At 38.0% G+C, this 12,562-nt stretch overlaps 1 protein-coding gene across 1 annotated transcript; it reads right to left on the bottom strand.

Annotated features, from left to right (window-relative positions):
• Nucleotides 1-25: 25 nt before the first annotated feature.
• On the bottom strand, nt 26-5,042 carry tmem18 (transmembrane protein 18). Its single transcript, XM_003449848.4, has 5 exons — nt 4,872-5,042; nt 4,608-4,725; nt 1,242-1,296; nt 1,052-1,145; nt 26-961 (listed from the first exon to the last, which is right to left on the bottom strand). Exons 1-5 carry the CDS (start codon nt 4,962-4,964, stop codon nt 863-865), a joined length of 459 nt encoding a protein of 152 aa, XP_003449896.1. The 5' UTR covers nt 4,965-5,042; the 3' UTR covers nt 26-862.
• Nucleotides 5,043-12,562: the final 7,520 nt, after the last annotated feature.

Genomic DNA, 12,562 nt, shown 5'->3' on the forward strand with positions numbered 1-12,562 from the left:
GATAAAAACCGTGAGAGGCCGACAGTGATCATTGAATTATTTAGGGGCTTGTTCAGATTAAACAGAACAAGATACAAAGCATTACAACATGTTAAAAACACAACAGCCTTAATAAATGCAGAGTAGTTTGGACCCGGAAGCAGGTTTCATCAGGTCATTAGTTAAAGATTTGATATCCCATCTGCTCTGAATCTTTTAATGTAGTACAGTTGTTATTATTATCACTTGTCACATCCTGTTTATGACAGTTAAAATAAATAGCATTTATATAAGAAATAAAATTGTCTGTGTAAACTGTATGTGGCCTATACTACTGTACTTTAATGTCGGTCATAAGGGTGGTGCTTCAAGAGCCATTTATTTTATGAGGTGGTACTCATTGTGAAAAGTTTGAGAACCACTGCTGCACACCACACCATAGAGGGGATCATTGAATTTTAAAAATAATCCTAAAAAACACACCCTGGCCAAGTTTCATGCAACTAGTCTTTAAAATGACTGATATATTGAGAATCAAAAAATGAGCAAAATGAACATTTAGGGTAACAGACACCTAGACAATTAAAACGACAGTCTTTTTGAGGGGAGGGGGTGCATTTTAACATGCTTTCACACGTTAAATACAAAACACTAAGTGTCCTTGGTCTTCAGAAATGTCATAGTGTACACAGGTTTTTAACAGTCACAGCCAAAAAACAAAACCAAAAAAGACACCCATTCCTCACATTAACCAACATCAATGAAAAAATCCTTTTTAAGTCACAAGATGGAACTGACTTTCCATTTCCAAAATTCGGGATTAGCAAATCGGAGCTTCCAAATTCCTCCAAATGAAGCCCATTTATGGACATGCAGAGACGGATCAGTCATTCTTCTCTCTCTTCTCTCTGCGGGCCTTTCTCTTCAGCTGAAGGGTCTTCAGCTCAGTCATAGTGGAAAAGGTCCTGTACACCCACACCATCTGTCAAAGTGTATTGTAGAGGGAGAGTTTGACTTTTCTTTTTTTTTTTTAAATAAAATCATAAATGCTGAGAACAAATGCTAAACATACCACGATGATGACAGCATTGAGAAGAAGAGGAATCGAGAAAACCAAAGAGATGAACATGCCCTTGGAATCAAAGTACTGGAAGTTTGAATAGGACCTGCAAGAAACAGTGAAGCTTAATATGGCTTTGACATATCGCCTGTAATATTTAGCGCAAAAGTGGTAAAAGAAAATATGTGATCAATGCTGTTACCTCCAGTTTCTGGCAGCCAGCTCGTTTAGATATTCAGCACTATAAACCAGACCAACTGTAAAGAGAAGGGATATTAGCCACAGGTTACACGTGTACTACGTGTAAGCATCAAGTCATTTACATTTAAAAACTGTGCTGAAAAAACTTGTAAAAGGTATAGTAGATTTACTAATAATGATTAATAATAATAATGATTTATTTAACCAGTAGCTTTGAGATTTATCAGCATTAATTAGGCTTAATGTTAAGAAGCATTACGCTTTTTAACTGTAACTATTTTACATCATCACTATGGCCAGTAAAGATGTTTTCTGAGATTTCAAGGTCAAAAATTGGGGGTTGGGGTTTTTTTTGCAGTTTATCCATGAGAAAGTGTTCAAAAAATGTCATTTTTCAGACATAGTTTTGAGAGGCATTTGCAGACGGTGATAATTAAGATAACAAACACTGGAAATGTTGGAAAGTCTGGTTCCTTATTGCATCATTGCTTGGCTGGTTTTGTGCGCAGCAGGGATTCTTGCTCTGCATCAGTGGTCCCATTTTCCCTACTGTGAGGTCTTTTTCTCACTTTGGTGCTTTCATGTGTTTTAGGTTAACATGGAAACAAAAAATAACACTTCTCAGAGTGTTTCAGCAACACACTGGTAGGTTTTTTTTGTGTGCATAAAGCTTTACTTAACATGTTAGCACTACTGCTAATAAGTACATTTTCTAATGAATCCAGGTCAGTCTATATAAAGAGCATTTAACAGTTACTAATACTATCATCATCATCATGCCATATACATCAGAGATGTCACATTCATTTCGAATTGTGGGCCACATACACCCCGTTTTGGTCGTAAGTGGGGCAGACCAGTGAAACTCCTTTCTGTCAGTGTAAAGAAGTTTGGAGATAATTTAATATAAAAGAGAAGTGCAATTTTAGTAAGGCATTTCAGTTTTTCTACTTGAGAAAGAAATGCTGCTTTGGGCTTAAACTGTAATAAATAAATGTGTAAAATAACAGAAAGAGTTCTGTTAGCTCATTGTGCTGACTGTGATGTGATTATAAAGCAGATCAGCAGATTTGAATTGAATTGAGATAGTTAAAAAACAGGAACTTTCTGTAATTTCACTGTTTATCTGTTACTTTCATACTACTTTGGTGTAGTATGAATGGCCACAGTGGAGGTCATTATCAGTAGGAAAAGCTGTAAAACCAATTTTCCAAAGCCGTGCAGTAAGCCAGATTTTAGTATTTGGTGGGCCGATTCTAGCTGATGTATAACACATCTGATGTAGAGTGTAACGTAGGTATGGCTCTGTATAATGTTGTCACTTGAACTCCTCCGGGGCAACTGGTTCAATTTTGCCGAAACTATAAAAAAATATCTAGGCTACCAAGATCTCTAATATCTATATGGTCATGGATATAAATATTTACTGCAAATAAATAGTACAATTTCTTTTCCTGTGTGTTTTTATGTACATACTCTCTCATTGAGACTGGTTAGTAAACCATTCTTACATATGTAAATATAACGCAATGTTTGCATGTTGATATGCACATTAAACGGTCACCAGTAAATTTAAGTTTTAAGAATTCTCAAGTTTTTATTTTCTTATCTGGCATGCTGTTACCTTTCTACACCATTAACTGAGGGTGGAAGACGGACTCAACAGATGGCAGATACAGGGGAATCTGTGACACGGGCATATTTTGATACATATCCCTGTACATTTTATACATATCTCTGTACAATTTTTCTATTTTTCTATACATGTTCTGTACATTGTTACCTGTATATATGAACTTCGGTTGCTTATGTATTTAGGACCACCTTGTGTCTTCCTTTTATATTTTATTTTCCCTTGCTGTAAGATCTCTGTAAAACTGAAATGTCTCATCCGTGGGATAATAAAGGTTTATTCTATTCTATTCTATTCTATCCATGCATTTGTATGGTAGATACAAAGAACCAAGCCTTTTAAGTCATTTACATCTTATTTTCAATGCTTAGAATTAAAAGCTCCCATTATTGATATTAATGTGCGCGTTAAAGTGTCTGACCTGTAGTAAAACGTTGAAAGTCATACCCTTTCCTTTAGTGACCATGTAAATGTGTGGTTTTAAATCGTGCTTGATGACATCAATAATTGAGCAGTAATTCAGGTAGTTAGGCTTATGAGTTAATGGTAGGTCAATAGTAACAATTAACAGAAAACACATGTATAAAAATCAATGTAAATATCGGCCGATGATATGAGCCGTATCAAATACAGAATGGGGTCATTGCTGTCCTGTGTGATGATGCCTTTTAATGGCCTTCATGTTTCCCAGACAATACAACTGAATACAGCTGAGAGCCTCTTGGATGTTACAAATTAGTGTATTTACTGTAAGATAATGCTACAGATTGTCCAGGAGCCAAAGGCATGGTCCACAGTCTCATCAGGAGCATGCCCAGGCATGGTCAGGGGTGCACAGAAGTACATGGAGGGATAGACACCACTCAGGCACATTATGAAGGAAGTTGCACCAACCTGCGATTTCAATTTTTAACTTTCATATTTGGTGTGATTTAGTATTCAGCTCTCAAATAGTGGATCATTTTAGTTTCCACTAACTAGGAATAAAAATTGAGAACCGGAGAACTTGAGAGCTGATTCCAATTTTTCCAAAGCATCAGAATCATACGACACTCAGCTTATCTCCTTTATCATTGCTTGCAGATGCTGGAAATGCAAACTGACTGCAAGTCAGTAACATCATACAAGCACATTTGGTGTTGCCATAAAAAGGGAGTCATGGGAGAGATTTGGGAGGTGAGAAGCAGTCCAAAGACTTGCTAGACTAGACTAGCTGTAATGTCTGCATCGATTATTGCATGATTAACATGATTATTTCAAGTAGGGAGTGGAAACACCAGCAACATTCTGAGACATCTTTCTACACAACATGAGATCCACTTATCTGATCTTACGCCACACATTTCTCGGCCAAGCAGCTCATCTGTTACTGACGCCAAATTATAATAAAATCAAAGGCACATTTTACTTGCCTAAGAAAGCCTACACGGGAATGAATGTCATACAAATATTCTCTATTTTCCCACTGTAAATGTTAATTGAGAGACTGATGCTACAGCTAACAATAGGCAGTAAGCTTGTTTGGGATTTAAGATAATAAGACAGCTGGGTATATATAGAACTGGGTAAAAAAAGAAATCGATAAAGATGGATCAATAATGGCATAATGGACGCTTGTCTAATCTTGTTTTTAATAAATTACACAGCGTATATCAGTACAGACTTTTAACTTGATTATCAAGTTTCCTTCTTTTTTTTTGTTTTGAACAGTGTAGTTAGTTTTGTGACACGTACCTACGAGAAGGAAGTGGCAGATCTGAGCTCTGTAATACTTGCAGGTGAGCAAAGTCAGGAACAAGCACACAGCATGAAACACCAGCAGACCGATGAGCCAGGGCTCGGACCACTGCACCTGCATACCAACACACACACACACACACACACAGCCGTTAGTGGAGCTGCCAAACTTGAATTAAAATGAAAGGGACTCCTGTTAGCTGTAATAGCTGAAGCATAGTTTGCTAGTCTCTGGAATCGGGGAAACAAAATTGAACTTACCGACATGAAGAAAGTCCATAACGACGTTATTCTTACATTGCTGAATCCGTCGATGGGGATACTGCTAATATTATCTGCTTTATTGACCGTCATCTTCTAAAAATATTAATTCTCCTGTGTGTAAACACCACCACACTGCGGAAGTGACACGTTAAGTCGCAGCCGTTTGACGTCACAGGGGTTTCTACCAATGACTGTAGAAAACAGTCATTGGTTTCTACTTTTAGTAAAATATAATAAAAAACTGAATTAGAATAAGATTGTTTGGCAAAAAAAAAAAAAAAAAAAAAAAAAAGACTGGAAAAGGTAAGTTGAAACGTCATGATTTTTAGTTACCGAATTCGACATTTCGAGCTACAACCTGAAATGCTGACTTACCAAAGGAAGAAAGGATGGGAAAAGAATCCATGGGCACATAATGACATGTGAAACATTAAAATACTCAAAATCACATTTTTATTTTATTTTTTTGCTATGATTGTTTTTCATTAATTTTAATTTTATTTTGTTGTAAATCTGATTGATTTTCTTACACTTTTTCGTTCTGCATACTCAGCACAAATAGGGTGTCATCAGGTAAATTGGGCCATCAGGTAAAATGTGCCGTTTAAGTCTCCTAGCTCTTTAATTGTTTACGGCCAATGGCTGCAAAGAATTTTCAAATTGTTGGCAGAACTGTACTTTAAAAAACAAAATAAAACAAATTGATTTGATTGCTCTATAGTTGCTGTAGTGGGTGGGGAAATGCTTCACATCCAGCTTGGTGAAAAGAACTGAGGAGTGAGTGGCCTGGTTGACAAATCTTTCTTGAAAATCATAAGGTTGATTAAAAAAAAAGTTTAAAAAAATATACATTGAAAAAAAAACGGGCTAATACTTCATATTGTGATCGTTTCCACCAGATAGCAAGCATTTTCTTTGTTTAGCTAACTTTTAAAAAATAAAAATGCATTTTTTATGGGCGGCTCAATTTACCTTAATGAATTGTGGTACATTGAGTCACCCTTTTCAGCTGAAATGAGCCTCCTTCAGAATTGAAATTTTATGGTTCCTTTTATCAAAGAACAGTAAATATATCAATACATGTCAAATCATACACTAGATACATTTTAACATCTCCTTTCTAATTGTGCAGATCCGAAGTTTGTGGGTGCTTTAGCCTTGATGTAGTATGCATTGTGAGCAATGCACACTTAAATGCACACACACACACACACACACACAGAGGAAGAGATGAACTAGCCATGATTCCATGTCGCAGTGATAGTAGTATATATATCAAGTAACATGAAATTCTGATTTTCCCAGAGTAGACTATGGCAAACAGAAAAGAACATCAAGGAGAGAAGAGGGACAGGAAGAAGCTTACAGGAGAAGACAGGAGGAGGAAGGGAGGGAAATAAAAGGAGAGGAGGCAACAAGAAGAGAGACAGAAGAAAAGGATGGGAAACCTGCTCTGCACTCTCGGCCTTGAGGGCCTACCTTCCCATGTATGGCACTGTGATGAGTCGGGTCTCCAAGACCAGTTCTCCTCAACCAAGGTGCTTGGAGTGGTTGGGCAACCATGTGTGGAGGTCTGTGCAGGTGAGAAAGGTGAAACTACCACTTGCTTGCTTAACAGCCTTCAATGTGGAAGGCGTTTTCAGTTAAACCATGATTATCTTCAAAGGGAAACGACTACGATGTGAGTGGCTCCAACATTGCCCTGAGAATGTTACTGTTCGGGTCTTAGATAATAGCTGGATAAATGCTGATCTCTTCTTGGAATGGGGTCAGTTGTTTGTTCAGTCATTACCTCAGGATGACGCCAGACCCATCTTGCTACTAATGGACTTTATCAATTTAATGAGGAGAAAAAATGTCCACATTCTGTGTTACCCTCCACACGCCATTTGTGCTCTTCAGCCTGTAGACAAGGCCCTGTTCCGACGCCTGAAGCACCACTGGTACAAAGAGGGAAGAAAGTGGACCAGACTAATGGCAGGACAAAAGCTACCAACGTCTGAGTTTTTCTCAGTTTTCTGCCCAGCATACAGAAAGGCTGCCACTGTTAAAAAAGGGTTCAGAGGGACAGGAATGTTCCCTTTAAAAATACACATCCTCCAAAAAGTGCTTTCCTCCCAGTAAAACAACTGAGAGACCCCTTCCACTTACTTCCCCTTCCCTTTTCAGCAAACCCCAGAAACCACAAGCACCACCAGGCAAAACTCAGACACCACTAGCCACTGCCCAGCTGACCTTAGAATCCCTCAGCCCCATTCATCACCCTGCAGTGGTATCCGAGGTGCCCCTAATCTTTACATTCTTGGATGCAGAGGTGGTAGGATCTAAAGAAATAACAGTCAACTTTGAATGTGTTCCTGAGGAAGAGATGGTCTTTAACCTGTTCACACCTTAACTTGTGTTACATTCAGTGATCTGTGTCCCCTGCCAAAATGACAGAGGACTGTCAGGAAGAGAGCTAAGCCTCCATCATTTTTCCTCACAAGCGATGAACATGTAGACTACATTTCCACCAAGGCACTGAAATCTAAAAAGAAAGAAAAGACCAGAAGAAGCAAAGGCACAAAGAAGAATGACATGCCCTTCAAAGCATGTAATGCAGTCTATTGAGACAAAAGTGACCCAGAGGCCACTGAGGAGTGGATCAGCTGTGGGAATTGCAGCGCCTGAGTCCATGAGACTTGTGGAGAAGAAAATGGCATCTGTGCTGATGGTGGATTCTTCTGTAAAGTCTCTAAGAATTTGTCTTTTTGAAAATAGAACAATTCATGAATTATTAAATCAACACGTTGATGTGTTATGTTTCTTAAAATGAGTTCAAATTAAAGCTGATTGATTTGCTGTTAAATTGTTTTATCAGCAATAACTGGTTTCCTTTACATGGCCCACTTTACCTGAACGTTGCTCATCTCAAAAATGTGCAGCAGCTGATGTTTCAAAAGCTATAGGACCTGAATAATTAGAATTTATTAAATGAAGTCAACATTTACATGTTGAAAACAATCCATATTAACTGATTTAACTGATTTCACTCTAATATTAGTAGTAATAATAATAAAAACGTCAATTTCTCTTCAGATGCATTCCTAGTAATGCTTTATTTCAACCAAACATACAAACATCATGAATAATTATTAATTTACAAATGATCAAATCGACACACATCTTTAAAAATATCTTAAAAGTCGGAATATTTTGTTCTAAGCAGAGAATTCTTTAAATCTTGGGCAGCAGAATTATATTTTTGTTTGTTTTTTAATTTATATTAGTTTATTTAATTTGTTTTTTTTATTTTAGTTTTTTTTTTTAAAAAATGTATCTTATTTAGTTAGCTTTAGTTTCTGTTTTTGTAAAGGCTTTTGACCGTAAAAGTCATGTAGACCCCCACCACCCACCAAAAAAAACTAAATGAAAAACCTCCTCATACTTGTGCTCACAAATTTGCAAAAATTTTAACTATTAAAACTATTACTGCTAGTTTACAAAATACTTATTTAATATTTACTGTTCCGTTTTAGTTAATGTCCTTGTTTCACAGCAGAATTTGTACACTAAAAAGCACCTACGTTGTGCCACCCAGAAAAGGACTGGGCCAGTTCCTTTCTGTTTACTTGCTTTTCCAGTATTTTACTGATAATCGCTTCCTCGTTAAGTCTGTCCTGCTTGCAAATCCCTTAAAGAGGTCTCTGCCCTGACTCACCTCGCCTGCAGCTACGGTGAATATTCCTGTTATTGCTGCCCTGCTATAGTTTCCACATGCCCACATAATCCCTTTGAACACATGCAGACACTTGATTTAAAAACAAGTCCAACCAAAAAAGACACATAAGTATTTTCAGTATTTAACCGAATACTTAATAAGATTTTATGATCTTGCATATTTCTGCAAATATGACCATCAGATCTTGTAAGATCTGCAAAAGTATGGAATTTGAAAATGTAATCTGAATTGCACAGTCATTATTCACATTTTAAAAGTCTTTGGTAAGAGTCTGCGAGTTACTGGTATATACAGCTAAGTATGAAAACAAAGTGGAGGAGATCGACAGAGCTCGACTCAGGTCCTGTTCCTGCTCGGGTGAAAGTCAGGGACAAAAGTAGCAGCCACCGTGATGGGAGTGGAGTATCCGAGAGCAAAGCTGTAGAGACCAAGCATCAAACACTTCCATGTGGAGCGCAGTGCCTTGCCAACGTTCTGAAAGATAAATCGGAAAAATACTTAATAAATCCACCTATCATTGACCACATTTTTATGATCTATAAATCGACTAATCCACTCATTCAGAGAAGGCAAGAAAGAAAAGAAACAAGCAGCGGTAACAAATGTGATTGTTTCCACACAGGTCATAATCATTTTTACTTTCACAGTATTAAGATGCTGCATCAGTTCCCAGAGATTCTTCAAAACGCAGGTGAAAATAACAGAAAATCGAAGTTAGGACATAATATAAGTGTGCGTGCTTTAGAACAATGGCGCAGCAGGAAGAGTGGCACACTGTAAGCACAATCCTCTTCTGCACTCTCTGGACAGGAAGGAGATAACTGGCTACAGAGGATGCAGGAAGTCGGAAGGTTTACGGGGGAAAAAATTATGACATATCGGAATGCAACAGTCTGCAATTTAAATTAATCAATAACAAAACCAAAACACACTAAAACATGAGCACCTTTTTATTTATGATTTATTTACCGTACCCACGTAGGCCACAACTCACTGATAAGAGTCTTTAATGGTCACAAGGAAGACAGAGCTCACATTCCATTTCCTTATAAATCACACGTGAGCACTGGTTAAAAAGCAACTTGTTCTTTCCAAAAGGAGCCACAAGCCTTTGCTGTGTTTCCTGCCTCTACATTTCCAGCTGGGGTTTGTTTTGTCTTATGGTCTAGTGGTTTACACATTTGCCTAACAAACAAAAGGTCCCCAGTTTGTTCCTGGGAGGAAACACAAATCCCTTTGGGTTTTTTGCCATGCAGAGCTAAGAAGAAATTCAAGTTATCATCTTGAAATTTCAACTTGTTGACACAGAATTCTGAGTAAGTTGAAATTTTGAGATAATAAACCCGGATATTTGACTTATGGATGGTAATTTTTTTCACTTGTGAAAAAAGCTTCCATAGAGGAAGGACATCCGGTGTACAACTCTTCCAAATCAAACATGAGGATCTACCCACTGTGGCGACCCCTTGTGAATAAGGTGGTAGCCAGAAGTATCTTTATGGGAAATAATTATGATAATAATTATGATAATCAATTCAATAATTGTAGAAAGTAATGATAAACATTAAAAAACAAATGAAGAAAGTGGGGAGCATGCTGTGAAGATGAGAGACTTAATAATTTCAGGACAATTTATAGAAGCGATCTTGGCCATTTTGGTCATTTAAATTTGAATCATCAGCTTGCAAAAGATTTATTAGCCCTCTGTTCAATAAACAGCAGAATGTCTGAATCATTAGTTAAAGGCTCATTGATCACGTATTTTTTTAAGTGAAAAAAAGATGGAGGCAGAGCATATTTTTAACTTACCCAAACCAGAACTACAAGAAAAGACAAAAGTTTGAACAGTGTAAGTTTTCTCTTGAGTTGACCACATCATAATATTTTAATGTTACTTAAAAGAAGAAACAACTCCCCATTAATAAAGAATTTGGGAATTTGCTCTTTGGAAGTTGATTCACGGACTCTTATGTTTTGAGTTTGTTTGTTTGTGCATGTGCACATGTTATGTTCAGATCATGAGATAAGGTTGTTGTAAAATTGTTGCTTTCCTATCACTCACGTGTGATGGTTATAAACCTCTCTGCTTAGTAAACTGACTGTAGATGTGCACAGGGTTAAATACAGACATGCACTTGAACTGAGAATGCGAACACTGAGAGAAGATTGAGTGCAGGCTGCCTTCATACAGGAAGTGGGAAACTCCTTTGAACAGTATGTCCTGAGCTCTATTGTGTTTGCCTGAACTGTTGTCCACCTCGGTGCACGTTTCACCACACGGCTGACACAAATGAAGCTATGAAAGGTCTTTAGAGAGAATCATCTCTGATAACCCAGAAGTTAGTCCTGTTTGCCAAAAGAAAGGCCTCTAAAATATGTGCGTCATCATATCAGCCTTTAATCTTACCTATGATAAAAGCTTGTCGTGATTATTTAAGTTGGAGCATCTTAATCTCAAGATACTTTACACAATAATGCTGAGAACTGATTTATTAAGAGTCGTTTAACCTTAATCAAACAAATTAAAATAATTTGATTGCAGCTGATTGATTTCATACTGAAAGCATTTCAACTTACCCACACTGACACTATGAAGAAGAGAAAAAATTAGGAGAAAAACTGTCATTAGGCTGGATACACACAATGAATTTGCAACTTTATACTTGGATTTGGAAAATTGCATTGTTAAAAAAAAATGTGTAAAAATAAAAATACACAAACCTTCTTGACTTTTTTGTAGTTTTCTTTCTTCTTTTTCTTCTTCTCTTCTTTTGCCTTGGCTTTCGCCTCATCATCCACCAGCAGCTCGTACCTCTCTGGCAGGAAGGCAAAAAGTGTTTCTCGGTGGCACTTCTCGTGTTGCCTGCTGCTGTCACCTGTTTGCTGCCCGTCGTTGGACAAAGATGGATCCAGCATCTCTGGGTGATCAACGCAGTCCACATGCCGCTCGTACTTTGCTGCACTTCTGCTGGGACTCTCGCCTGATGCTGTTGCAGGTGAATCTCTCTGAAACAGCCTGGATGGAAGAGACTTGGGCTTCATGTTTACCTGATTGTTGCAGTTCTCTGAGATGTAAGGAGGGGGGAAGAAAGGCACCAGATTCCTCAGGAGGTCAGGTTTGTTGTCAGCAGACGTTATGTGCATGAGTGGAAGTGCATTCCACTGGACCGCCTTGTGTGCTGGGATCTGGCGCAGAGCCCTTAAAGGTGCAAATCCTTCCTCCTCACTAGGCTGACCTCAGGGTTTCAGGTGGAATGTTTTAATGAAGTGCACTGAATAAAGTTTACTGCAGAGCAAAGTGCAAATCAATAAACTACCTTTTATCTGCACTTTTCTTAGTTTAGGTTTAGTTCAGAGCTAAGGGTAACAGGGTTTCCCACTCTAGTCCAGCTTGGAGCATTGCATCTCTAAGCTGTTTCTTTAGACTGTCTTAAAAATAGCTTATAGCATTTTACAGAGAGTCATTTTTTTCTGTTTTCTCTCAGTTTTGTTTATATGTGCACGACATCCATTCCTTCATACTCTCCTGCTTATATTTGTCAGGGTCACAGGGGCGCTGGAGCCTATGCCAGCTAACATAAGAGGCAAGAGGCAGGGTACACCCTGAACAGGTCACCATCTAACGCAGGGCTAAAACAGACAGGCAACCATTTGCAATCAAATTCACACCTATGGACAATAAGACAATTTAGACCTATAGACACATTAGATTCATCAAAATAGCTTAAACCCACTAAATGCATGTCTGTGGGAGGAAGCTTGAGTACGTAGAGAGAACCAACACAGATGTGTAGTCTGCATGCATGGGTTAGGTTAAGTGGCAGTTCTACACTGGTTGCAGGTGTGAATGTGCAACAGGGGGCTGGAATGCGAGCATTAATAGTTATCTGTTCGGGGTTTATCCTGGCTTTTTCCTCATGGTAGCCGGGATAAGCTCCTGCAACCCTGAACTGGAGAAACGATAGAA

This window comes from Oreochromis niloticus, linkage group LG15 (assembly GCF_001858045.2).
Source record: "Oreochromis niloticus isolate F11D_XX linkage group LG15, O_niloticus_UMD_NMBU, whole genome shotgun sequence".
Classification (NCBI taxonomy): domain Eukaryota; kingdom Metazoa; phylum Chordata; class Actinopteri; order Cichliformes; family Cichlidae; genus Oreochromis; species Oreochromis niloticus.

Coding starts and splice junctions, on each gene's coding strand:
- tmem18 (XM_003449848.4), bottom strand. CDS start 4,964: ATGACGGTCAATAAAGCAGATAATATTAGCAGTATCCCCATCGACGGA. Junction 1,146..1,241: donor CTGGCTGCCAGAAACTGGAG/GTAACAGCATTG, acceptor TGTTTCTTGCAG/GTCCTATTCAAACTTCCAGT. Junction 962..1,051: donor TCAATGCTGTCATCATCGTG/GTATGTTTAGCA, acceptor ACACTTTGACAG/ATGGTGTGGGTGTACAGGAC.